The sequence below is a fragment of the Nannospalax galili genome, unplaced genomic scaffold, assembly GCF_000622305.1.
Source record: "Nannospalax galili isolate Female #2095 unplaced genomic scaffold, S.galili_v1.0 scaffold2895, whole genome shotgun sequence".
NCBI classification, from domain to species: Eukaryota; Metazoa; Chordata; class Mammalia; order Rodentia; family Spalacidae; genus Nannospalax; species Nannospalax galili.
In genome coordinates this window covers 608,987-635,652 of record NW_008336404.1, presented here as the reverse complement: position 1 = coordinate 635,652, position 26,666 = coordinate 608,987, and the positions used below count along the sequence as shown (strand labels likewise).

Below are 26,666 nucleotides of genomic sequence, written 5' to 3'. Positions count from 1 at the left end.
TGGTTTCAGTCCCCAGCTTTTAGAAAAGAAACCCCACAAAGGAACATTATGTTGGGGAAGAGAGGGGGTATGGTCTTTTGCAGTTCATAACGCATATTTAGACATTATATTATTCCTCTGTAACAGAAAACACCACCACAGAATGGAGTGGTGTTGATGGTTTTGGTTTTGTGTTTTGAAATAGGGCTTGGCCAAGTAGGTTAAGGCTGACCTTGAACCTCCTGAACCTTCTGCCTCAGTTTAGAGTGCTGGAATTAATAATCTGTTTGGACTACCAGGTGGTGGCCTGATAACAATATTTTTATGCCAACAGTTGTTTATAGTTGATTTTAGCAGCTATTTTTTCATATGGCCAGTCATGACTGTCATACAAGACGCCAGCTGTATGGCAGTGCTGTGTTGTGATTTGGGCTGCCTAAGTATCCTTTTGGACTAAGAAAACTGCTTGGTATCTTTTCTAAGGTCATGTAGTGAGGGACAGTTATTGTCAAATTCCCAGATTATGCCTACAGTATTTATTGTAAACCCTGGCATGTTTGAAGTAGTTGATAGAGTTTCCCCTGCATTGAGACTCAGGAACAGCGTTGGAGTTCTATGAGTGAGCTATAAATCAGCAGTGGATCACCTCTCACTGTGTTGACTTGGAATAAGTGCTTCCCCAGCCCTCACGGTATTTTGTTTCTCAGCTACAGGTTATTGGCTTGCTTTGAGAATCGTGAAGGTCTTGGTAGAGCTTATTGTCTTGCCTACCAGATGGTATTAGTGTGGGCTTTTCAGGATCCTTTGGAATCTTATCACTTGCCAATTACCCAATTTTGTTTTGAATACTCTTTTCCAGTTAATATTGCATCATTTACATAGAGAGACTGTGCCAAAATGCTGGAATGTAGTCTATAATCAAATCGTAGCTTTTGTTTCCTGAATTGTTTCCTGAAAAATGCTCTCAAGAAGGAAATCTCTTCCATTTTCATGTTATCAATTTAAAAACTATTTTTTTTTATGTATGTTTGACTGTAATGTCTGCATGTATGTAAGTGCACCACCCTTATCGTGCAGTGCCTGCAGAAGTCAGAAGTGGGCATTAGATCCCCTGAAACTGGAGTTACAGATGGTTGTTAGCTGCCATGTGGGCACTGGGAGCTGAACCTGGGTCCTCTGGAAGAATAGCCAGTGCTCTTAATCGCTGAGCCCTCTATCTAGCCCCTAATTACCAGCCCTTAACACAGGCAATATGGCAACTCTTGTAAATCTAATGTACATTCACTTAGGAGTAATGGGCCTTAGCATGAAATGTGGTTGGTTGATGGTGAGGACTGCAGACTTAGGTTACCAAGATGATTGCTTATGTGATGATCTCATTACTGTATTTCTATGTGTGCTTCCAGGTAGAGTATACAAATGATGAGTTATGTAGGGAGGTAAGGCAGATAGATTGACATTGGACTACTGTTTGGGGTGATATGTCAGAATATGTTCAATAGTTACATTCAGAATGTACCTTTATTTACCCAGCTGCATGCCATATTGTATACCCAGTAACAATGGAACTTGGCAGTGAAACAGCTTACTTTGTTTACAGCAGAGTTAAGAAGGGTAGAGAAGAAGCTAACAGGATCAATGCTTGAGAATTAGAATATGTCAAGAGGTTGTAGGTCAGGAAAATTCCAGAAACCCATTGAAGGGGCAGTAGGTGGTTAGTGGAGCTTTGAGGCAGTTTTGAAACCTTGGAAATTAATCTATAAATAATTTCTTACTGCTACTGTTTTTACCTTGGTTTTTTTTTTTCTTAATTTTTCCCCCAGGGCTAGGAATTGAACCCAGAACACTTGTGAATGCTAGACAAGTGCTCTACTACTGAGCTATTTTCCTAGTCTCTATTTAATTTTTTGCCTCTTGGCTGCCCCTCTTATGGACTGTCTCCAGTTCATAGAAATACCACGAGACACTGTTTTTTAGATAAACTTGCACAGTTCACAAATGCATCTTCTAAGCCGTAGTGACTGGCTCCCATTCCAAAGTGGACAAAGGTTTTGAATGCCCAAGAAATCTATTCATCCTGTAATTTCCATACTTGATATTTAACAGATGTCTCTAAGGCAGTAGTACCCTTTCTTTTTTACCAGCATTACGATGAAGTTTTTAAACTTTTGAAAAGAAACAAGCCAAAGTGTTTTTAAGATCATTATGATATTTCCTATTTGTACTACAAAATAGCGATATTAATTTTTTTCTGATCTTTCACAAAGATGAATGTAGAGCCTGAGGTGACAGGTGAGACTCGCCATTGTATAAAAATACTCAGTTCTTTACTGGAATCAGTCGACATTTATGTTTGCTACGTAGAGGTAGTCAGGTCACAGGATTAAATCTGTTGTGTTGGCCAACATTAACAGTTTTAATTAACTGAGTTGAGGGAATGGCTTTCTTAGGTCTCATGGAATACAAATGTAGTTCAAGGTCTATATTGATTGTTGTATCTTGTCCATTCATGTCAGCTGGGCTGTTGAAAGTCCTGTCCTGGGAGGCAAGCTGTTGGATGAAGTCTTAGTGGCTCTTGGGAAGGAAGACTGTCAAAGTGCTTCCCAGTTAGGCTGCCAGCCTCACCTTTCTTTCTGTTAATGCTGTTCAGAATGAAATGTAATTTCTGGAAAGCAAGAGAGAGGGCTATTAGTTTATTCATGGTTGCATTCCTGTTCCTTCCATACATAGTTGGTAACAGGTATTTGTTTTGTAAGCATTCTCTAAATGAATAGGTGAATGATTGTTAATATTCTGTGTTAATAATGTTGAATCCTGGGATATTTTTAGTGTGAAGGTCTTTGAATTTATTCATAGCCTTTTCTTGTGAACTAAGAAGTGTACTAAGTATGAGCTCACAGTCTAAAACTTTTTATTCCTTTTCTGTGCATGTGGATGCCATGTCATCCACATTTTGTGATTAGCTATACTTTTGTGGTGTTGTCAACTGCATACGAAGAATAGACTTCTAGGAGACTCTGAAAACCCCCACCTGAGCATTTGTCTAACTTATTTATTAGGGTTAAACTATTAGTAGTTCAGGAAGGTATATAGAATCATTTTTCCAGAGAGTAAAGTAAACCCTTCCTCCTATATTCTTCTCCGGAGCATGAGTAGGTGAGAATTAATCCAAAGTACTGTTGGGTCCGTCTTTTTTTTTTTTTTTTTTTTTCTCTTTTTCTTTTTCTTTTTCTTTTTCTTTGAGACTAAGTCTCAATATGTAGACCAGACTGGCCTTAAACTCAGATCTGCCTCCCAAGTACTTAAGATTAAAGTTGTGTGCCACCCTGACCAGCCTTATTGGGTCTTAAAATACCTAAATTGAGATTGTAGCCCTAGCAATAGCTTGGAAATAATTTTGTAGTATATTTGTCCCAACTTTGAGGTGTACTTTGAATCACACAGGCCCTGTAGATTTGCTGATGACCAGGGGATTTTCCGTATGTGTATTGGTATGAGACGTCTTCTTTTGTCAAACTATCATGCTCAACAGAGGCTTGCTGACATTAGAGATTTAAAAATCATTTCACAGGACAGTTTCTCTAACCACACCACATCTTTCTCTTGCCTCAGCTATTCCAAAGGCCCAATGCGCTTGCTGTCCAGCAGTTGACAGCTGCTCAGCAGCAGCAGTACGCGCTCGCAGCGGCTCACCAGCCTCACATCGGTAAGTCTTTAAGCCCATAGCTCTCTTGTTAGAAGTTTGGCCCCCATTCTAGGAGAGGGATGCTGGGAAACCCAGTAGCTTAGCCTAATATAAACATCCAGATAAGCTAGGCCTGGTGGTTATCTTAGTACCTGGGGAGTGGAGTTTGAAAGATGGTGAGTTCCAAGCCAGCCTGGGTTACATAGTGAGACCCTTTCTAAAAAATAAAAAAATGAAAGAAAAAGAGAGTTGGGGGAGGTCCAGACAAATTCTTCACAGAGTATATGGCCTCTTCTTGTGTTCAGTTGTCTCTCGCTCCATTTCTTGTTTTTGACATCCTAGACGTGGGCTGCTAAGATTTCCGTAGTACCCAGCTCTTTCATATCTTAGCTATTTCAGGATTTATATAGTTTATATAAAATGACCAGTGAGTAGCATCACTTATTTCAGAAAGATTTTACTAATGTTGGTTAAATAAGTTGAGGTGACATATGCACATCATCTGTTCTCATCTTACTCAGTAGCAGATAGTACCTTAGAAGATGGACTTCTAAGCACTGTCCATTTCCTGTTGGGTTAGTTGTGCAGGTATTTTAATCTTACCAACTTGACCTTTCTTTGGAAATAAATCATTCTAACTTAATAAAAGTCCTAAAAAACTATTTTTTAAAAGTTTTAAAAAATCTTTCTTTGGAGCCGGGTGTGGTGGTGCATGCCTTTAGTCCCAGCGCTCGGGAGGCAGAGGCAAGTGGATCTCTGTGAGTTCAAGGCCAGCCTGGTCCACCTAGTGAGTTCCAGGATAGCTGGGGCTACGGGGAGAGACCCTGTCTCGAAAAGACTTAAAAAAAAAAAGAAGAGAGAGAGAGAGAGAAAGCTTTCTTTGGAAATAAATCATTCTAACTTAATAAAAGTTCTAAAATATTTTCATAACATAAGAGCCGAAGATGCTCAATGGTAGAGCACATGCCTAGTATCTAGTATGCAAAAGGCCTTGATTGGTTCCCAGCAGCACAAACAAAACAATAAAATCAATGGTTAGGATTTTATTTCAGTTTAAAACTGTAAATAGAAGCAGAAGTGCCTAAGTGGTAGAAGACTCACCTGACATTCATTAGGCCCTTAGGTTTGATCCCAGCACTGAGACAAATCAAGAACAGTATGTAAACAGTTTGATACAAACATTTCTTTATTAAAGGTTGAAAAAAAAAGACTAAGCCAGGCATGGTAGCCTGCCAGCCACTTGGAAGATTGAGGCAGGAGGATTGCAAGTTCAAGGACAGATGAGCTACATAGTGAAACCCTATCACAAAGAAACCAACCAGGGCTAGGGAAATGCTAGGGTAAGAGAGCTTGCTGTGAATGTCAGACCCAAGTTTGAATCTCTAGCCCTCACATAAAGGCTAGGTAGATCTGCATGTACCTGAAACTCCAGCATTGGAGAGCAGGAGCAATAGGATCCCAGGAGTTTGCTGGCCAGCTAGCCTAGCGAAAACAGGAAGCTTCAGGTGTAGTGAGAGACCCTGCCTCAAAAAGGTGGAAGCAATATAGGAAGACACCCACTGTCCTCCTTTGGTCTCCACATGTGCACACAGAAGTTTACACACATGGTCTTCCACATACCACATATAAATAACCAAACACAAACTTTTGTATCGAGGTTATTTTATCAATGTGAAATTCCTCTTTCGGTCTTTCTCTCTTCCCTCTCTTTTCCCCTTCCTTGATAACCTGGAATGCTAGCCAAACCAAAGAGAGGAGGTGTATTTAGTAGAGCTGCAGTTTTGGTCGTCTGTTTTTACTGACAGGTGTGTTTTCAGCAGGTTTAGCTCCCGCTGCGTTCGTCCCCAATCCATACATCATCAGCGCTGCTCCCCCAGGGACGGACCCCTACACAGCTGGATTGGCTGCAGCAGCGACACTTGGTGAGACATTCTGCTGCATGAGGGATTTGCTCACCTGCTAGGAATTGTTTAAGATGGCCTTGGGCTCTTCCTGCTCTCCCAAATCTGTGTCTCTAGTAGAAATGTCCTGATCTTCAGTGCCAGTCCCCTGCCAGTTAGATTAGATACCTCTGTTCCACAGTCCTCCCTGATGGGAACAAGTCCAAAGCAAAGTGATCGCCTATCTTGGGCATAAGGGTTTTGGATCCGTGAGGATAGCAGCTGCTCATTCACACTTCAGGAATTTTGCCCAGCTTGGTCTTCTATTTCTCATCTACCACAGGAGATGTAGACTGTTTTCTTACTTTCTCCACAGTACCTTGTGGCTTACTTTTCCTCTACCCTCTAAATTACTGGTAAATTGGTTTTAAGCATAAATCTTACCCTTTCACTTTTGTACTTATGAACATTTTCTTCTCTTTTCTCATGTGTCATCTCTACGGTTATTATCACACTTGGCTCATCATTTAGCGTCTCCTCTAAATGATCGTTCTTACATAGAAGCCTCTCTCCTTGACCTGTGCGTGTCACCCATACCCGTACTGCACCGCTCTTCCTCCTGCACGGCCACCTGGTCTGGGTCCACACACACCGCAGCCATCCTCGTCTGATTTCAGTTTGCTGTAGGCATTGCCTCAACGTAGGCCTCTGTAGACACCAGCCTCTTCCTGATGTGTACCTGGGAAGCTCCTTGACTGGCCTCGCTTGCTTTGGAAGCCTTCTTTGGTCACCGTTTCCTATTATTTCTGTTACTGGCTACCGTAGCTTTTATTTGCTTGTGGATATATTCATGGTATTTTTTCTCATCTTGAGCTTTTGTTTTTCAAAGGCAAGCACCTTTTTCTGTTTGACTCTTTGAGACAAAGTTGCTGTCACAGTGGGGCCGTCAGTGTTATGGTGGATTCACTTCAACATGAGGACAAAGAATACAACCTCTCAAGTACACATTCTTTGGGTCACACCCCTTTGAGTTAACATTAATCCTGGCTAAATATTAATGTCAGATTTCAGTTATTTTGTGATCTCTAGAATTGCTCCATGATTATGATGACAGCATATTTAATGCAGCCCTTTGCTCTGCTTTGGGTGCTATCTGATAGAATGTTCTTGGCTAGCCACCATTAACATTTACCTAATACCTAACTGTGTGCCGGGCATTGCCCTCTGCTTTTCTTTTATGTGAGTTTTTCAGTGGTTTTTCACAGCTTAGAAATTTGGGCTCACAAAACTGTCTTATGTCAACTCACATAGTTTAGAGTGTGGAGTTGGTTTTTACCAGTTTAACTCCAAGCCAGTGTGTGTACTTCACTGTGTTGTTGAATTTTTATATATATATATATATAATGTAAAACAAATACATAGTATAACTAGCTCCTCAAAACAAAGTTCAGGATAATTCATGTGCAGTCAGTGAACTGATGGCTTGGTAGCAAGGATTTTGGTTTTTGTACACATGAGCCATATTGAAAATAACTTAAGTAGTTTGCCAGATAATAGGACTACCCAACCTATGAAACTTTAAAAAAAATTTTTATTATTTTTATTTTATGTGTATGAGTGTATTGCCTGCATGTATGTAAGTGCACCTGTGTCACTTACGGAAGAAGGCGTCAGATACCCCTGGAACTGGAGTTACGGATGGTTGTTAGCCACCATGTGGGTTCTGGGAATTGAACCCGGGTCCTCTGCGAGAGCAGTCCGTGCACTTAAGTGCTGAGCCATCTCTCCAGCCCTGAAACTCTTAACACAGAAATTGAACCAGGCCTTCTGATGTCTTCCAAAATGTCATTTTAGGCTGTAAAGTAGGGCAGTTAAGTGCCAAGAATCTCAAAGGTCAGATGTGTTCAGGGTGCTCTCATTGCAGGTTACAGCCTCACTCTCAGCACCTGCTCTGAATGAGGAAACCAACACCTGTGAGAGTCTTCATTAAGCCTCTCCCTCTTGTTCTCTTTGCTGACTAGAGTGTGCATGCACGCAAATCAGGCGAGTTTGGAAGCCATCAATTCTATTTAGCTTGGAGATCATGGTTAGCCGTTTTTAGGTTCTGACAAGTTAACAATACATTCAATCTATTTGTTTATTGTAATAAAATAGTTCATATTGTAGCATAGTTTTTAAAAATTGTTTTATTTTTATATATGAGTGTTTTGTCTACATGTATGTATGTGCACCTGTGTCATGCAATGCTTGTGAAAGTCAGAAGAGAGTATTGGATCCTCTGGAACTGGAATTACAGATAATTGTTAGCTGCCATGTGGGTCCTAGGAGTTGAACCCAGATCCTCTGCAAGAGCAGCCAGTGCTCTGAGCCATCTCTCCAGCCCCATGTTATATAGCTTTTGTCAGCAGCACTTTCATTCTGTAGCTAGATGTAGTGTTTCACAATGGGCACCTTGGTTGCCACTAAGCCTGTAAGGCACAGAAAATGCCAAGTTAGAAATTTTTAAAGCATATCATTGGAAATTGATACAGCCTGAGTTATTTGTGATTTAGAAGCTGGAAGGGGAGGGAGAGATGTGTCAGTCTTCTCCAGAATCAGCTACTATCACAGAGTAACTATAATTTTTGAATGCTGGTGTTATGCTTGCTTATCATTAATAAATCAAGTTGCAAATGCTTAACCTTGTGCTGTTACTGAGAATGTTCGAATTGGAGATGGATTTCACCAGATTTGAGGAGCAGACTTTGAATACCATTTCCTCCCCTCTCCACCCACTTAAAAAAAAAATACTATGTAAATACGTCTAACACAGTGTACCATTATAACTGTTATTGTCTTGATTAGTGAATGCACATCCTTCATGTTTTTCATCACCAGCTTCAGCAGAGAATTCTGATTTAGACTTTGGCTGTATCTAAGTTGCTATCTTAGTAACCCTTGCTCTGTGTGGTGGAAACTGGAGCTATGCCATATAGCCAGAGAAGTTCAATCACTCACTTGATCTAGAACAGAATGGTTAGTTTATTTAAGATGTTCAGTGGGTCTGTGATAAGTCAGGTGTGCTGTGCTTTTTGTTCTAATTGTGATCAACTTGGAGAGTAAAAATTTCTATATCACTGCCAGAATGTGTTGTGTTGACTGACTTTGTGACTTTAAAAATATAAAGGAAAATAAAAGCAAGCCTTTTTCAAATTGAAGTGGTGGTCCATTTGAGTGCCTGTGTTTATCAGAAGAGAATAGATTTTCATGCCTTGGAGTTAGGCCACCCACGGGCCTAGTAGCAGTTGGTCCTCTCAGATGACCTTTCAAAGCAGAACCCTGTTGCAGTTTGTTCTTTTGCATTATTTCAGGTACACAAACTCTACATTTATTTCCCTTCCAACAAACTGTCTGTTGTCTACCCTGCATCTTTTCTTTCTTTTGGCATAGACATTACTTTTGGCTAGGTATGATGACTCAAACCTGTAATCCCAGCACTTGGGAAGCTGAGGCAGGAGCATATCTAGTTTGAAGCCAGACAGAGCTACATGGCATGACCCTGTCTGACCAAGAGACTTCTTCCTAGGGTATCCTCCATCTATTCCTACCTCCATCCTGGCCATTTTCTTGTATCAGCTTCTCCTTTCAGTGTTGTTAAAATTCCATCCTTACTCTAGGCTCTAGGTCTCCAGTAGATTAATGGCTTCAGAAGACTTTCTATGAGGATTCAATATAATTTTTCTTTTTTTCATTCTTTGTATTCTTTAAGGTAATAAGTTAATTAATTTGGGATCTCATCTCAGGATTTGCTGAGTGAGATATAAAGCGCTAAGATCATTCTTGGCAAGCTTCTCTCACTTTTCTCTTGTTATTTGTAGGCCCAGCTGTGGTGCCTCACCAATATTATGGAGTCACTCCCTGGGGAGTCTACCCTGCCAGTCTTTTCCAGCAGCAAGCTGCAGCAGCTGCAGCAGCAACGAATTCTGCTAACCAGCAGACCACCCCACAGGCCCAGCAAGGACAGCAGCAGGTAAATGCCAGTGACATTTATTCCTATCTGAGGGTAGCTCTTGGTTTGTGTCTGTAATTAATAGATGGCGTTGCTCCCAATGAAAAAATGCTGAGTGCGTGTGTTCATTCAGGCTTACACTTAGCTGTTTAAATTAAATTTATTATGTTGTGTGTGTGTGTGTGTGTGTGTGTGTGTATGAGACTTTCTATGAGGATTCAATATAATTTTTCTTTTTTTCATTCTTTGTATTCTTTAAGGTAATAAGTTAATTAATTTGGGATCTCATCTCAGGATTTGCTGAGTGAGATATAAAGCGCTAAGATCATTCTTGGCAAGCTTCTCTCACTTTTCTCTTGTTATTTGTAGGCCCAGCTGTGGTGCCTCACCAATATTATGGAGTCACTCCCTGGGGAGTCTACCCTGCCAGTCTTTTCCAGCAGCAAGCTGCAGCAGCTGCAGCAGCAACGAATTCTGCTAACCAGCAGACCACCCCACAGGCCCAGCAAGGACAGCAGCAGGTAAATGCCAGTGACATTTATTCCTATCTGAGGGTAGCTCTTGGTTTGTGTCTGTAATTAATAGATGGCGTTGCTCCCAATGAAAAAATGCTGAGTGCGTGTGTTCATTCAGGCTTACACTTAGCTGTTTAAATTAAATTTATTATGTTGTGTGTGTGTGTGTGTGTGTGTGTGTGTGTATGTGTGTGTAGGTGGGTGTGTAAAAGCCAGATGTTAAGTCATTCCTCAGGAAGCTGCCATCTTGTTTTCTTCTTTCAAATTTTCTTTCTTAGAAAAAAAGTATGCGTATAAGTGTTTTGCCTGCATGTATGTCTGTACATCACATGCAAGCCTGATACTTGAGGACAACAAAAGGCGGGCATCAGATCGTCAACTGGAGTTATGGATGATGTGAGCTGTCATGTGGGTGCTGGGAACGGAGCCCAGGCCCTCTGCAAGCTCTTAACCACTGAGCCATCTTTCCAGCCCCTACCTTATTTTTTTAAAAAAAGATTTTACTTTTATTTGGCTGCGGGGGGCTGCTATGCAGGTGCCTGTGTAGGCCAGAGTGGGTGTTGGATCCTGTGGAGCTATAGTTACAGGTGTTTGTAAGCTGCCTGACGTGGGCGCTAGAAACTGAAGTGGTCCTCTGAAAGAGCAGCATGCACTCTTGACTGCTGAGCCATCTTTTCAGGTCCAGGAATCTTCCTGTCTCTTTGGATTTTTTTGTTTATTTATTTATTTTTTTCAAATTTTATGTGTATGAGTGTATTGCCTGTATTTATGTAAGTGCACCTATGTTGTGCAATGTCCGCAGAAGTCAGAAGAGGGCGTTAAATCCCCTAGAACTAGAGTTACAGACAGTTGTTAGCTGCCAAGTGGGTGCTTGGAATCAAACCTGGGTCCTCTACAAGAGCAGCCAGTGTTCTTAACTACTGAGCCATTTTGCCAGTGTGCCCCCCCCCCCCCGAGATTGTAAGTGTATCACTAGGCCCACCTTTTTGATTAATTCAGGTCCTCCTGCTTGGTTGGTAAACACCTTACTATCTTCCTAGGCCCCAGATTAGCTGCTCTTATAGAATGCCTTTAAGTATCAGGCAACTGGTCAGTGTAATTAGGTAAGGTAATGATATTGATTCAATTTGTGTATGTGTGTATACGTACAAGAAAATAATTTTCTTTGGATTTATTTTTAAGTTTTTATTGAATTTTTGTGTATTTCATCTTTATACTCTTTCTTCTTTGGCACCCCCACCCCCCCAAAACGGGAGTTAGTTTCTCCTTTTGAGGAGATCTGTTCTTCCTCTTCCAACAGTAATCAGGTACCAATAATTCTTCCACTGAGATTGGGGCTTGCTGTTTCCATAGTTCTGTGCTGGGTTTTTGTCTGCCCTTGTGCAGGCTGACACCATTGCTGTAGGTTGTATTAGAAGTGTCCCTGGCTGGATTTATTTCATTTATTTATTTTTTGGCCTTTTTGAGACAGGGTCTCCCTGTAGCCCCAGCTGTCCTGGAACTCACTATGTAGACCAGGCTGGCCTTGAACTCACATTCCAGGCTGGCCTTGAACGCACAGAGATCTGCCTGCCCCTGCTGGGACTAAAGGCATGTGACACCACGCCCAGCTGGGTTTTTTTTTAATGTGTCTTTACATGCAATGCCCTCACAGGCCAGAAGAGGGTGCTGTGAACTAAATAGTACCCTCTGTAAGAGCATTAACCACTGAACCATCTCTCCAGGCCCTGGAAACATTTTGATTGGTCTGAGAAAGAATAGTTTATTTTTAAAACTAAATACTTGTTGTCCTTTTTTCCCCTCCTCTCAGTAAAGATGCTCTCCACATACTAATTGCTAGAGTAAGTCTGGAATGCTCAAAAGGGGAAAAACATACAACCATTACCACCACCAATTGCTGCAATTCTTATGTCAAAAAATTAATGTTTAGCATCTGTTATTCTAACCTTATTACCAAATCTCTCACAAAATTAGTATTATTGTGTGTACGTGGATTTGTCTTCTGTTTTCATTATGTTCCATGTTCATTTTAATTTCAGCCACTAAAATCTGTTATTTTGATCCATATTTGATGTTTAACGTAACAATCTTTATGTATTATTAACAGTACTGGTTAACAACTAAAATCATGGATCCATGATTATTTTCTTGAAATAAGTTCATATTAGGAGGAATTTTCTGTACAGCCCCTTTGCTTCCTGGCATTCATGTAAATTTGAAACACTCTTGTATCAAGTTGGTTAGAGTCACATACAAAAAGAAATTGCATAATGTTTTGGTAACAGCCATTAATTACAGGTTATTGATATCCTGTCCTGTATGAGGAATTGTCTTGTAGTCATTGTAAATACTCTCAGCAAATCTTCAAGCCTAGCTGTTAAAACTCCCACTACTTACAGTCTCCCTGTAGCTCCAGATATCCTGGAACTCGCTATGTAGACCAGGCTGGCCTGGAACTCACAGAGATCATCCTGCCTTTGTCTCCAGAATGCTGGGATTAAAGACATGCACCACCATGGCTGACTCTCTTATGTTTTTAAAAAAGTGATTTTTGAAAAGACTTATGTGTGTGTGTCTATGTGCGACTGTATGTATGTATGTGTGAGTATATGCCACATGTATGCAGTGTGTATGCAGGTGCCTATGGAGAACAGAATAAGAATTGCTATCTTTTAAAGAGTCAACTGATCTAGAGCATATGGTGGTTCTTAGATACTTCCCTGCGAGAAGAAAGGTAGCTGACATTTCTGTCTCCCATTCCTAGGTTCTCCGTGGAGGAGCCAGCCAACGTCCTTTGACCCCAAATCAGAATCAGCAGGGACAGCAAACAGATCCCCTTGTGGCAGCTGCAGCAGTAAATTCTGCTCTTGCATTTGGACAAGGCCTGGCTGCAGGCATGCCAGGTGAGGCGACACTCAAGTGCCTAATGCCTTGGTGTATTAAAAACGTGTTCCGAACTGTTGGCGATGCAGAGCAGAATGGGCAGTGCTTTTGGCTTGCCTGGGCCTGTCATGATTGGGGACTGGCAAAGATGATACATACTTGCCCTCACTTAGACCACAGTTCATTGCTGAGAGCATTGTTCTGAGCCAGTTGTCCGTCTTTCTATGTTGGAGATCTGTGAGTGTCCACACAACTTAGAATGTGGAGCTTGGCCTTGGTGGTGGTTGTGTTAGTTGGACACTACCTAGGCTCTTATGGCTAACTTGCAGGATATTTAGATTATTATGTGGTGTACAAACACTGTGACTATGACTGTATTCCTTGCTAATTCTGTTATTTGTATAGTCAAGAAACAAACAATTTGCCAGTGTATGATTGTAAGTGATAGTCTTGGCTAGCACTTTACAAAGTAGGTATTCGCTATCCCAACAATGCCCTTTTCAACAACCAGCAGAGGATACCAGTTCTGCCCCTTAGTGTAGACTTAATGTGCCTAGGCATCACATTGGACCTTTCCCATTCCCTTAATCTTTCCAAGGATTTGGGGAGGCAGTAGTTATTATTGTTATCCGGTTTTACCGGAGATGAGTGCCCAGAGATTCAGAGCTACTTAGCAATCTAGTTTCATGTGATCTTAACACTGCATTTGTGACTTTGTAGTATACTGGCACCAAGGATTCATTTACTGTGGGTTTCAAGACCCAAGTACATGCCCCAGACTGTGGCTTGGGCTGAACCCTATGGATACTATATTTTTTCTCTATTTAAAAGATAAAATTTTATTTATAAATTAGCATCACAGTAAGAGATGAACAACTACCAGTTAGTACATGTTTTAGCATGGGGGTTTTATTTCCTTATTGAGCCAATAACCTTCACCTTTTCATTGAGTGCTTAGCAGCTTCTCTGGCCTGTCTCAGTCACCAGTGTAAGCCCTCATACTCTTGTAAGCCCTCATACTCTTTAGGACCATTGTTGGTTTGGGTCAGGGGCATCTGAACTCAGGCACCATCACTGAGGCAGTCTGGTAACAGAGTGGCTATGGCTTAATGGGAGGATAATATTTACAGCACAGGCAGGCTGAACCGATGGATTATTTCCATCCCTGGCAGATGGAGCTAAGTGTTGTGAGATTTCAACATGCTATTCAGAATGGCATGCAGTTTAATACTTAAGAATTGCTTATTTCAGGAATTTTCCATTAGTATTTTTATGTGGTGTTTGTTGAATGTGGTAACTGGGTAACTGAAACATTGGCAGGTGAAACTGGTGCTATATGCCTTTGTATGCTGCTTACCATCCCTAGGTTATCCAGTCTTGGCTCCTGCTGCTTACTATGACCAAACTGGTGCCCTTGTGGTGAATGCAGGAGCGAGAAATGGCCTTGGAGCACCAGTTCGGCTTGTTGCTCCGGCCCCGGTCATCATTAGCTCCTCAGCTGCACAAGCAGGTGAGCTGCTTCTTTGAGGACTCCTTTGAGAGAGCTAAGGGGTGGTTGACTGACCATGACAGTCTTCAGATAGGGTGGGATGTACTTCATTTGATCTTCTTAGTATAGTATTTCTATGTGATACTTCAAAGGGAATGCATTGCAAGGGAACTTGGTGAGCTCTGATTCTGCTGATGGGCATGTGCCACCTGGTTAGAAGTAAGTGCTGGTCTTGGCAACAAGTCAGATTATTCACACAAAGTGGCACTGTAGGCAGAATTCTAAGACTAAAGTCACAGAGACTCAATTCATTTTTTTTTTAGGGCTTTTTTTCTGGGGTGGGGATGCTAGGGAGCTGTTTTAGTATAGAAGCAAGGATAAAGGAGATCGGGGATTAACTGGATATGATACATTGATTGTATACTTACATTTTTTTATGGAACTTTATATGCATTTAAAGAAAACTAGAATAGAAGGGATATCTAGAAAAGAGCAGCATGCTAAAATAAGAAGTTGGAGGACTTCAGTGTATGATTAACAAAGTTTTTGGAAAATTCTCTCTGTGGGAATGTATAGAATTCAAGGTTTTGGGAAGGTGTTGTGTTTAATGGGTCTGTATAATATTTGAGTCTCTTAAACTGTAGATGCTTTAAATCTGCACCGAACACGGAGAGCTTGCTCTGTGGACTTCTGACTTCAAATCAGTAGTAGAAATAGAAAGTAGACACTTCAGATGAAGGGATCAAAGTTGGATTTGTATAGTTCTTTATAAGGTCTGTGTCTGCCTTGAAAAGATAGGAAGCATTAAAGGCTTCCTAAATAAAATGCAGTCTGGGTATGTGGCCAGTCCCTTTCACCGCCTAACGATATGCTTTGTTCTTTACAGCTGTTGCAGCGGCTGCAGCTTCAGCAAATGGAGCAGCTGGCGGTCTTGCTGGAACTACAAATGGACCATTTCGCCCTTTAGGCACCCAGCAACCTCAACCCCAGCCCCAGCAGCAGCCCAGCAACAACCTGGCATCCAGCTCTTTCTATGGCAACAACTCTCTGAGCAGCAACTCCCAGAGCAGCTCCCTCTTCTCTCAGGGCTCTGCCCAGCCGGCCAACACATCCTTGGGATTTGGAAGCAGCAGTTCTCTTGGTGCCACCCTGGGATCAGCCCTTGGAGGGTTTGGAACAGCAGGTAGAAATTAGTCTAATAAGCTGTTAAAATGGAATTTTACAATCTTTCTGGAACCCTGACAGTGCATGAAAGCCTGGACAGATAACCACAGGCAGATTTGGATCAAGTCCCTGGGAATCCAGCCAGCCCACCCAAACTTTAAATGAGGGACTGTTGAAAGCAAGTTATACAGCTAGGGCCTACTTCACGTCCACGCTCATGTTGCTCCTTATGTTTACTCACATAGTCAGTTTGTTCAGGGACTCGAAAACTAGGAGAGAGGTTTTTGCAGGCTTTGGGAAGCACGTGGAAGGAACTGTATCGGTGTGATGTTAAGCCGAGGGAGGAGGACTTACTGAAGGTCACAGGGCTGGCCACTTCCCATTCTAGACTTTGCCCAGGGCTTGGCTTGAAGACCTTAAAGTGTTAGGATTTTCTCCACTGTTTTGAACAGTATTAAGGTAGACACTGTGGAACCTTGGGAGACAGGATGTTAGATCAAGATATTCTAAATGTTTTGATGGGAGAAAAGAGCAGGAATGTAGTCTGGTGAACAGTAGGGTAATTGTAGTGGTTATCAATAGTGTGATCTCAAAACAGAAGGGCATGCCTGACAGAAAGTGTCCTGATTCAACTGGAGCCCACCGAGACTACAGGCTTTCATATGCAAGTCTTGTGTAGTGGGGCAGTACCCTGTTTACAGATCTTTTTTTCTGTATTCCATTTTCTGTTAGAACCTTTCCACTGATGAAAGCCATTCTTTCTAGTCCATTTTCTTTCACTTTTTCCCATAGCTCATGTGGCCGTCAGCTTTTCAATCTGCCCCATCCCATATCTATGACACTAAAGGAAGGTAAATTTGGCATGTACATTTGATGGCTTGAACAAAAGTTTTTCTGTTAGCCCAAGCCATGTCCTCTTTATTACCTATCTGCCCCCAGAACTGCTACATTAACACTTAGGCTGTCTCTGCTGACAAATTTTCGGTGGTAAGGAGTCTGGATCAAAGTGTTAGGATCAGATCACTGGGCTTGTTCTTCAAAGAACAGGCCTGTTCTTATCTGCATTGTTTTAATTCCATTTTAGTTGCAAACTCCAACACTGGCAGTGGCTCCCGCCGTGACTCCCTGACTGGCAGCAGTGACCTTTATAAGAGGACATCGAGCAGCTTGACCCCCATTGGACACAGTTTTTATAACGGCCTTAGCTTTTCCTCCTCTCCTGGACCCGTGGGCATGCCTCTCCCTAGTCAGGGACCAGGACATTCACAGACACCACCTCCTTCCCTCTCTTCACATGGATCCTCTTCAAGCTTAAACCTGGGTAAGAACCATTACTCTATCACCACCATGAACTCTAGAAATCTCTTGCCACCTATGACATTACAAGTACTTTGCATAAGCAAAGGACAGTCCCTTTATCCTAGAAGTGTCCTGGGTGTTCTGTGCCTTCTGTAAATACCTCATGTTGTTCAGGCCGTAGTGTAGCTAGCACAGCAGTATGAGATTGCCTAGCATTTGGATACACCCTGTATATAGTCACTTCAGCTTTAGTGCGAACATTTTATTCTTGAGCCACTTGTGGGAGTCTTTCACTGCAAACACAGCACAAGTCATTGCAATGAGGCGGAAGGACACAGAGGCAGAAAAAGAGAATTCATTCACCAGTCTAACACCTGCAATGCCACCACAGTTAATACCTCACTTTATTTCTTTGTAGATTCTTCCCTCCCCTTTGGATGCAGTTAATAGCTTACTTTTTCACATAAAGCATTTAATTTTTTTTGGTCAGATGCTTAAGTATGTGTAAATGTACTCTTAACCTACAGAGTCTGTTAATGACTAGCTGTAGATACTTTGCCTTATTGTGTGTTTAGATTGTTTTATGTATAGCATTTTTAAAGTGTTACTGTTGAAATCCTAGGAAATAAAAAGGGGAAAAAGGACTCCCAGCAGCAGGATATAAGATTAACGGGAAAATTATAGTAGTACATGGGTTGGGGGCAATCTTTCAGGAGACAGGGAAGATTTCTTACAACAGAAACAAGGTGCATCGCCCTTCCCACTTGTTCTCTTGGATTTCAAGGTACTGATACTGTTTTCCAGATGGGGAAAATTGAGTTCCAGAAGGGGAGAACACATTTTCTGAATAAATTAGGGATGGGGGTGCAGCTGTTATTTTGTGATGGTGGCTTTAAATGAGGAACTCCCTGAATAAATCAGCAAGGATATCTGCTTTACCTAGAGGAGTCTCTCTACCCAGCATGTTTAAATGTGGCTTCAGGGACTCAGCAGTGGACTGAATAAATAGTGACAGGAAGTCTGCCTGTAAAGACTTAGGGATAATGCAGTATCAGGAGGTGGTAGTGTAAGTCCCTGTCTGATAGGCTCAGAGGGAGAACTGAGCACTAATTGGCCTAATCTGCTTGAATTAAAAATTTTGTGTCTTATGCTTTGAAAGGGGTAGATGCCCTTATGCCATACATGTGCAGAACCCACGCCTCAGAACTTACCTTGTCTTAGATTTGAACAGAACTTTGACAAACCACGTGATTTCGGTGTGTATCCTTGTCATGTGATGGTGATGCACCCAGTATTATCTTTTTGAACCAGCACATTATTAACTAAATCTGTAATGTTTTGCTGGTTATTTTGTTGTTGCTGGGAATTTTGTGTGTGTAGGGGAGTTTGGTTTTATATGTGTATGGTGCTTACTGTGTGTGGCTCTGGTCAGAGGACAATTTGCAGAAGTCACTTTTCTCTTTGTACCATGCAGGTCTCGGGTTGAACACAGACAGGTCATCAGGGTTAGTGACAGGTGACCATTGAGTCGTTTCATTGGCCCTAAGGGGTTTAGATTTTTTTTTTTTTTTTTTGAGACAGAATCTCATTTTGTAGCCCAAACTGGTCTGGAACTCATTCTTTAGCCCAGGCTGGCCTCAAACTCAGGGTAATTTTCCTATCTTAACCTTCAAAGTGTTGGCATTACAGCGGGTAAGTCACATGCCATCCCATATTAAATATAAAGTCAATAAAATCCATGAAGAATTTTTTTTTTAAGTATATTTTTAAGCTGGTTACAGTGGCACATGCCTTTAATCCCAGCACTCAGGAGGCAGAGGTAGGTGGATCTCTATGAGATCAAGGCCAGCTTAGTCTCCATAGCCAGTTCTAGGCCAGCTGTGGCTATAGGGAGATCCTATCTCAAAAAGACCCAAAATGCCAGATAAATATTTTCAGTTTGTGAATATTTAACTCCGTTATTGAAGTAAGGAAGCACCACAAACAAAATGTAAATGAAGTAGTGTGTATCTACTAATTAAACTTTTTACAAAAAATAGGTGGCAGGCCAGATTTATCCTGAACTAAGTGCTGGCAATCACATGGGGTCTGGAAGGACTGCGTGCAGGATGCCTTTGCTTCTAGCCTGTCAGCAACCTACTGAGGTGCTTCATGCTTTTCATTACTGAATTCTTGTGACTTTCATACACTATAATTGATGGTATTTTGATCCCCTTCCCTATCTGAACCTTCCTTATTGCCTCCCACCCAATTTAATGTACTCCATATATTATATAATGAGGCCTGTAGACTCCAGTTTGTGTTCCGTAATCTAATTTGTGTGTCCTTGGTTCATCCACTGGAGCCTGGTTAACCTGAGAGTCCTGTCCTTGAAAGAGATGGTCTCTCCCCCTCCCAACAGTCTTCGGTTTCCAAAAGTTCCTTAGGTCAGGGGTTTCTGTGCCTCTGACAGAGGATTGATGCAGCTCTCAGTTTTCACCAAAGAAGGTTCCTCATGCTTTCTTTCTTAAGTAGGTAGTAATGATTGCTGTGTTCTTGTGTTCTAGTGAGTTGCTGCCTTTGTAGATTTATATTTAACATATTTTTCCTTTCCTTTTTTTTTTTTGCCTTTTTGAGACAAGTTTTCCCTATAGCCCCAGCTGTCCTGGAACTCACTATATAGACCAGGCTGACCTTGAACTTACAGAGATCCTCCTGCCTCTGCCTCCCGAGTGCTGGGATTAAAGGCATGTGCCACCATGCCCAGCTTATATTTAACATATTTTTCCTTTTAAAAACCACCCCATGTAAGTAGTTATTTGTGTACTTGCATTGGACTTCGGCTATTGCGTGCTGTCCACATAGTGTCCAGGCCATTTCTGAGGAGCTCCATGTCTGAGCCAGTAAAGATTTGCCCCCTCTGCTTTGAGAAAAGCGTTCTTTCTGTGCATGAATCTCAACCTAGAGAAAAGAGAAATGAGTGATTTGTTCCTGCCATGTCCATACAAAGTCCCCTAACATACATTGGTGGCAGAAACTTACGAGCAAGATAGCTTCTGCTTTTAGTATCTCATCCTGTCACTAGTGACCACTTTTGCAGGATCCTGAGCCCACATGCTGTGCCTTTGATACTCAGTTGAATACACAGAGTAACTCTTCTCCAAAGGAAACTGGAACTCTGTTTAATGACTTCTGGGATTGAGTGTGCGTGCCAGCTTCTCTTCTTCAGTGAGGCTGTTTTCTTCACCATGCACATGCTCCTTAATGGTCAACAGATGTTAGAATATTCTAAGAAAGCTACTGGCCTGTCTAAGAATCTTCAGAGGCTCTTACTAGCTGTAAGTTGTATAACTGTCACTGTTTTAGAATATTTCCAACCTGTAAGCCAAGGCGGGTACTCGAGGGAGGTGTTTGAAGCAGAAACCACAGAGGAATACTGCTTGCTGGCTTGCTTCTCTGGGCTAGCTCAGCTTCTTTTCTTATACAGCCCAGGCCCACCTACTTCGGAATGGCACCACTCACAGTGGACTGGGCCCTCCTATGTCAACAATCAAGAAAATGCCCCACAGATATGCTTACAGGCTTACAGGCTGAGGGAGACAGTCCCTCAGTTGAGGGTCCCTCCTCTCAGATGACTCTAGTTTGTGTCGAGTTGACAAAAACTAACGAGCACTTAGTTCATCATCCCCATTCCCAACCCCTGGTAACCATTGATGTACGTTCTGTCTCAGACTTTGGATTTTTTTTTTTCCCTCATTTTTCTTTTTATTTAGCTTTATTTGTTTGCTTACTTTTTCAGACAAGGTCTCCTTGTAGCCCCTGCTGGCCTGGAACTTGCAACAGGCTGCCTTTGAGTGCTGGGATTAAAGGCATGTGCCTTGTGTGTATGAATGTGTATATGTAAGTGCTTCATGTGTGTAGTGCCCACTGAGGCCAGAAGTAGGTCACCTCTGGCTGGCCTGGAATCACAGAGATCTACTTCTCTCTGCTTCTGAGTGCTGGGATATGTTCAGCTTTGAGAAACTGTCCAACTGTTGAAATTGGTGTGATAGTTTAGCTTCTCACTGGCAGCAAATGAGGATTCTAATTTCTTTTTTTTAAAAAATACTTTATTATTTTTGTTTTATGTGTATGAGTGTATTGCTTGCAATGTGTAAGTGTACCCGTGTTGTGCAGTGCCCACGGAGGTCAGAAGAAGGCATCAGATCCCCTGGAACTGAAGCTGCAGATGATTGTTAACCACCAGGTGGGTGCTGGGAATTGAACCGAGGTCCTCTGAATTTGAGGTCCTCTGCAAGAGCAGCCAGGGTCTTTAACCGCTGAGCCATCTCTCCAGCTCTGAGGATTCTGATTTCTCCTTCCTCATAAATATTTTTTGTTGTTGTTGTCTGGTCTAATACAGCTATTCTAATGGGTATGAAATGGTATTGTGGTTTTATTTTCGATTTCCCTGATGACTGATGATTTAGAGCATTTTGGAGGGGGGTGATTGAGACAAAAATCTGATTCTGTAGCCCAGGCTGGCTTCAAACTTGTAATCCTCCTGCCTCATTCTCCTGAGTGGTGTGATTGTGTGTGCTAGTTTTTGTGCACCACTTTTGTGCTTATTAACCTTTAGGTTTTCTTTGAAATGTCTCATGGTTTTTGACCATTGAAAATTTTAGATTACATACTGTATTATAAGAGGTTATAGGAAACTGGAGCTCAAAGCTCAATTTCTCTTCTTTTGTTTTTTCTTTTTATTAAATTTTTGGAATTTTTGATGGTTTGCTTTTTGAAAGTTTTTTTTATTTATTTTTATTTTATGTGTCTGAGTGATTTGCCTGCATGTATGTAAGTGTGCCTGTGTGTGCCTAGTGCCCTTGGAGTCTAGAAGAGGACATTAAATCCTTTGGAACTAGAGTTATGGGTGGCGTTAATCTCCATATGGGCCCTAGGAATTGAACCCAGATCTTCTATAAGAGTAGCCAGTGCTCTTAAGTGCTGAGACGTCTCTCCAGTCCTTGAATCTTTCATTTTTTAAATGGGGTCTTTAAAGTGAGTCATTTTTTATTTTTGATGAAGTTTAGTTTATTGAGCTTTTGGTAATATACCCAGGCACTGTTTGCCTAACTCACAGTCTTCAAGACTTTTCACTACTGCTTAAAGTTCTTGAATTTAAGTCATTCATTATGAGTTAACTCTGTAATCTTGTGAGGTGAGGGCTCATTTTGTTGACATGTGGATATCATGTGGATAATTGTTCCAGCACCATGTTCTTCAGCAAAGCTTTGTGATGTTCAGTGCACGCATTAAGTGTATGTATTTTCATGCTACCTCGAATGTATTGTGTCCTAGCGTTGGATTAGTTTGCTTTTAGAAGTATAAATGAATTTTGCAGATTAATCCTGTTTCCAGCAAACTCATGGTTTTGTTTAATCTGGTTTGGGTAAGTTCTATAGCATGTTCTATATAAAGGACAACATCAGCTAGAAGATTGAATTCAGGTGCCTTTTGTTTTACTTTTTTGCCTGATTGTATTGAGTAGAACATCCAGTACTATGTTGAATAAAATAGATGGGAGCATACCTTGCACTTCATTCTTGATCTTGGGGGGTAGTGTTTATATTTTTACTCTTGATCGCAGTTATAATGTTTTCTTTGTTTTTAAATTTTGTGTGTATGAGTATATTGCCTGCATGTAGGTAAGGTGTGCCCATGTCATGCAGTGCTCATGGAGGTCAGAAGAGGGTATTGGATCCCTTGGAACTGGAGTTAAGGACAGTTGTTAGCTGCCATATGGGTGTTAAGAATTGAACCCAGGTCCTCTGCAAGAGCAACCAGTGCTCTTAACTGCTAAGCCATCATTTCTCCAACTCCCAGTAATGCCTTTTATAGGCTGGAAAAGGCTTCCTATTATTACAAGTTGGGTTTTTTTGTCTTTATTGATGATCATGTGGTTTTAATTCTCTAATATGAGTTGGTGCATTGCATTAATTGACTTTGGGCTATTAATCCAACCTTGTATCCCACTTGATCATGGTAGGCTTAGTTTATTGATATGTGGGTTTCTTGGTTTTGTTTTTTTGTTTTGAGACAGGGTCTCCTTGTAGATCCTGTGGGCCTAGAACTCACTATGTAGACTAGGCTGGCCTTGAGTTTATGGAGATCCACCTGTCTCTGCCTCCCAAGTGGTGGGATCAAAGGGATGTACCACCATGCCCAACTTCTTGATATTTTTATCGAAGGCTTTTATACCTGTATTTAAAGTGTAGCTGTTTTTTTTGTTTTTTTGTTTTGTTTTTTTAAACATATAATGCATATGTGATACTTGGTGTCAGGGTGATGTTGTTAGGGTAGTGTGAGTTCATAAATATACTACTCTCCTATAGTTTCTGTGTTTCTGTAGTGTTAACATTATTTCCCTTAATCATTTATAAAATTTATCAGTAAAACCATCTCGCCTCTGTCTCCCAATTGCTGGGATTAAAGGCATGTGCAACCACATCTGGCTCTTCTGTTTCAGTTTCTTTAGGTCTTGCATTTCTTAAATCAGTTTTGGTAATTTGTGGCTTTCTAGGAGATTTTTTCCATTTAATCCTTGTTGTCAGAGATGTTGGCATACATTTATAAATGTAATGAAGGTTTGCGCTGGGCGTGGGGGCCTTTAATCCTAGAGGCAGGTGAATCTCTGCAAGATGGAGGCCACCCTGGTTCTCATTGTGACTTCCAGGTGGGCCATGACTAGGGAGACCCTGTCAAAAAACAACAAACAAAAAGACAAAAAAAAAAAAAGTTATAATATGAAGGTTCAGTGAGATGACTCAGTGGATAAAGTACTTGCTATGCAAGCCTAGTGTCCTGAGTTTGATTCTCCAGGACCCATGTAAAAGTGTAAAGAGAGAACTGACTCTACAGAGTTGTCTTCTGACCTTCACATTTACAGCCCCCACTATATACATGTATAAAGTTTTTAAAAAAGAAATCTCTTCTCTTGTCTTTCCTCTATACACAGATATACATACTTGTGAGCATGTATATTTGAGAAAGCATACAAAATCTTCATTGACCTTGAGCAAAATTCATTATCACGTATTCATTTTGTTTCATTGTGGATAAATCGGTAAAAAGAAAGAATCTTTTAAAAAGTACACCATCAAACTATATTGTATGAAAATTATAAAAATTCAATAAAAAGAATAAAGTTTAAAACGAGAAAGTGAGCTCTGAGTTCCAGTTTCCTATAACCTCTTATAACACAATAAGTAATTAAAAAATTTTGGATGGTGGTAGAATTCATTTGTTTTGTATGTATGGGTTAGATGAAGCCTGCAGACTCTCATGCCTAAAATATCTCTCAGAAAATGTATAAGGGTTGGTGTCTATTTGGTTTGCTCAAGAAGTCTGACTGTCAATAGTTTCATGTTCTAGTTACCCATGTATCTGTGTCCTAAACCCACTTGCTCCCCATTTCCTGGTATGGTTTTCTGCACAATTCCTGGATTTTATCTTTCCAAACTCAGAATCAGAGGTGGCAGGGAGAACCTGTTATTAGACCCATGACCCTCAGGCCTTTCCTGTACTTTGGAAGAGATGAGATGGTTCATGCCTCCAGGGTTGAAATGCAGTATACGCTGTCCAGGCAAAAAAAGATTACTATTTAGGTTTTTTGTTTTTGTTTTTGTTTTCATTTAGTTTTATTGACACAATAGAAGCCCTCTCTGCCTACAACATATTCTTTATAATCATGGTTAGGGAAAAGCAGAACGGAACCACAAAAATGCCTTTCTCTATCCTTTCCTAAACTGAAGTATGAGTTCTTAGTTACTGGTCAGTAACTGCCTATCTTGTATGTGCATTTGGTTCCTTCCCTTTATATGCCATCTGTTAAAAAACTTCTCATGTAAAATTAACGCAATTTGGACACAGCGCACTAGGGATAGTCTTAAGTTTGCTCTAATTTTGGGCTACTTTCATGTGTTAGGATGTGCAGTCTTTATTTTAAAAATATTTGGTGAATGCTGCTTCCTCTGCCTGTTTTCAGTGTTGGGGTTGAGGATGTTGTTTAGTGGTAGAGTTCTTACCTTGCGCACGCACGCACACACACACACACACACACACACACACACACACACACACACACACACATACATACATACATGGATCAGTGTGTGCCCCTCCCCAGCATGGTGGGGAATGTGGGTGTGTGTGGGGAGGACAGAACACAAAACCCTTTATAGAATCATATGAACAACTGAAACACATTTTAAGTAAAACATTTAAACCCTAATTTCTGTCAAAAGTTGCTTAAGGGCCCAGGTCTATGATGTCAATACTATAGAAAATTGGGAAGTTGGGTCTGCCTTTAAAGCTCTATGCAAATTGTTCCTCTAAAAATGACCTGCAGAATCAAGCAACACCTATAGTTTACACCTTTAGTCTCAGTACTTGGGAGGCAGAGGCAGGCGGATCTTTGTGAGTTCAAGGTCAGCCTGGTCTACATAGGAGTTCAGGTTAGCTGGGACTGCGGGGAGACCCTGTCTCAAAAAGACAAAAAAAAAATTTTTTTTTGAATTTGTTTTTATTTTATGTGTATGAGTATATTGCCTGCATGTGTGTAAGTACACCCCTGTTGTGCAATGCCCTCAGAGGTCAGACGAGGGTGTCCACTCCTCTGGAACGGTTGTTAGTCACCATGTGGTGCTGGGATTTGAACCCCAGTCTTCTGCAAGAACAGCCAGTGCATTTGACTGCTGAGCCATCTCTCTAGCCTCAGTACCTATACTTTTTTTGTGTCTTGAGTGCAAGAAATTGAAAGGTTTTTTTGTTTCTTTGTTTTTTGTTTTTTCATGTTTCTAACCTAAGAAGGATTTATTCCATCAGTAAATTGACTGTTTGCTATATGTCTTTTCAGAAAATGACAAGAGTTGGCTGTGGTGCTGCACACCTTTAATCTCAGCATTCTAATCCAGGCAGAGACAGGCAAATCTGTGAGATGGTGTCCATGCTGGCCATACAGTGAGTTCCAGGCCAACTGGAGCTATAGGAAGACCCTGTCTTAAAAAACACCACCACCACCAACAGAAAACAAAACCAGAAAATGATGCGAGAACTTAAGCTTGGGCACTGGTTTTATGTTTAGAAAAATCCTTCGCCCATGCAGAACGTATCTGTGAATTATTTGATATGTAGTTGTGTATTTTTTTTTCTTAATAATAAAAAGCCAGAGCCCGAAAATAAAACCTTCAGGACATATATGTAACCTAGGGCGTATTAATTATTGCTCCCTCTAGACTTTTGAATTATGTATTGGTATATTTTGAGCCGCCATAGCCAGGTGCAGCTGCTGTTCTAGTGTCTTCATCAGTAAGTACATTTGAAGATGTATACAAGTAGAGAGGTTGGGCCTGTTTGGGTGGGCTTTTTCTACCATTTGACCATCCTCAGGAACTTGGCTGCCCTCCAGTATACCTGCTGCTTTGTCAGTGACTGTGCTGCTGCTGCTCCTCCTCAGGCATGTTGCTCCAGTACCTCCTGCCCTACATGCTGTATTACCATTCCCTAGACAAGGAAGAAAGAATGACTGGTCTAGAATAAAGAGCAGACAGCTGGCTGCTCTTTCCTCTTAAAATAAATCTTCCTTTCCTTCAATTTTATTTTTCATTTGTGCTAAGTGCTGTGGAATTTGACAAGAATAGCAATATCCTGAAGAACAAGGAAACCTGATGTAACTGAGTCTGAAAATTCATCTTATTTAGCTGCAGGAGTCATGTTTTGGGGGCTGAGGGCCTAGCTTAGCTTTCACTTCTGGCCATGAGAATTATGT

The 26,666-nt window shown here is 41.2% G+C and overlaps 1 protein-coding gene and 1 non-coding gene across 19 annotated transcripts in view; both read left to right on the top strand.

Annotated features, from left to right (window-relative positions):
• Nucleotides 1-26,666, top strand: part of Pum1 (pumilio RNA binding family member 1) — a 126,698-nt gene that overhangs the window by 78,534 nt on the left and 21,498 nt on the right. For 7 of the 18 annotated variants that reach the window (XM_017797645.1, XM_029562545.1, XM_008831162.2 and 4 more), the window contains 7 exons: nucleotides 3,592-3,685; nucleotides 5,485-5,586; nucleotides 9,402-9,553; nucleotides 12,812-12,950; nucleotides 14,297-14,440; nucleotides 15,306-15,602; nucleotides 16,668-16,904. In XM_017797645.1, the coding sequence (XP_017653134.1) occupies nucleotides 3,592-3,685; nucleotides 5,485-5,586; nucleotides 9,402-9,553; nucleotides 12,812-12,950; nucleotides 14,297-14,440; nucleotides 15,306-15,602; nucleotides 16,668-16,904 (1,165 nt within the window). Of the gene's footprint in view, nucleotides 1-3,591; nucleotides 3,686-5,469; nucleotides 5,587-9,401; nucleotides 9,554-12,811; nucleotides 12,951-14,296; nucleotides 14,441-15,305; nucleotides 15,603-16,667; nucleotides 16,905-26,666 lie in introns of all 18 variants that reach the window. The other 11 variants (XM_008831155.3, XM_008831161.2, XM_017797644.2 and 8 more) reach the window with 4 other exon arrangements.
• Nucleotides 13,069-13,141, top strand: LOC115070045. The gene has a single exon (XR_003849248.1). It is a non-coding gene; the product is annotated as a small nucleolar RNA SNORD103/SNORD85 (small nucleolar RNA).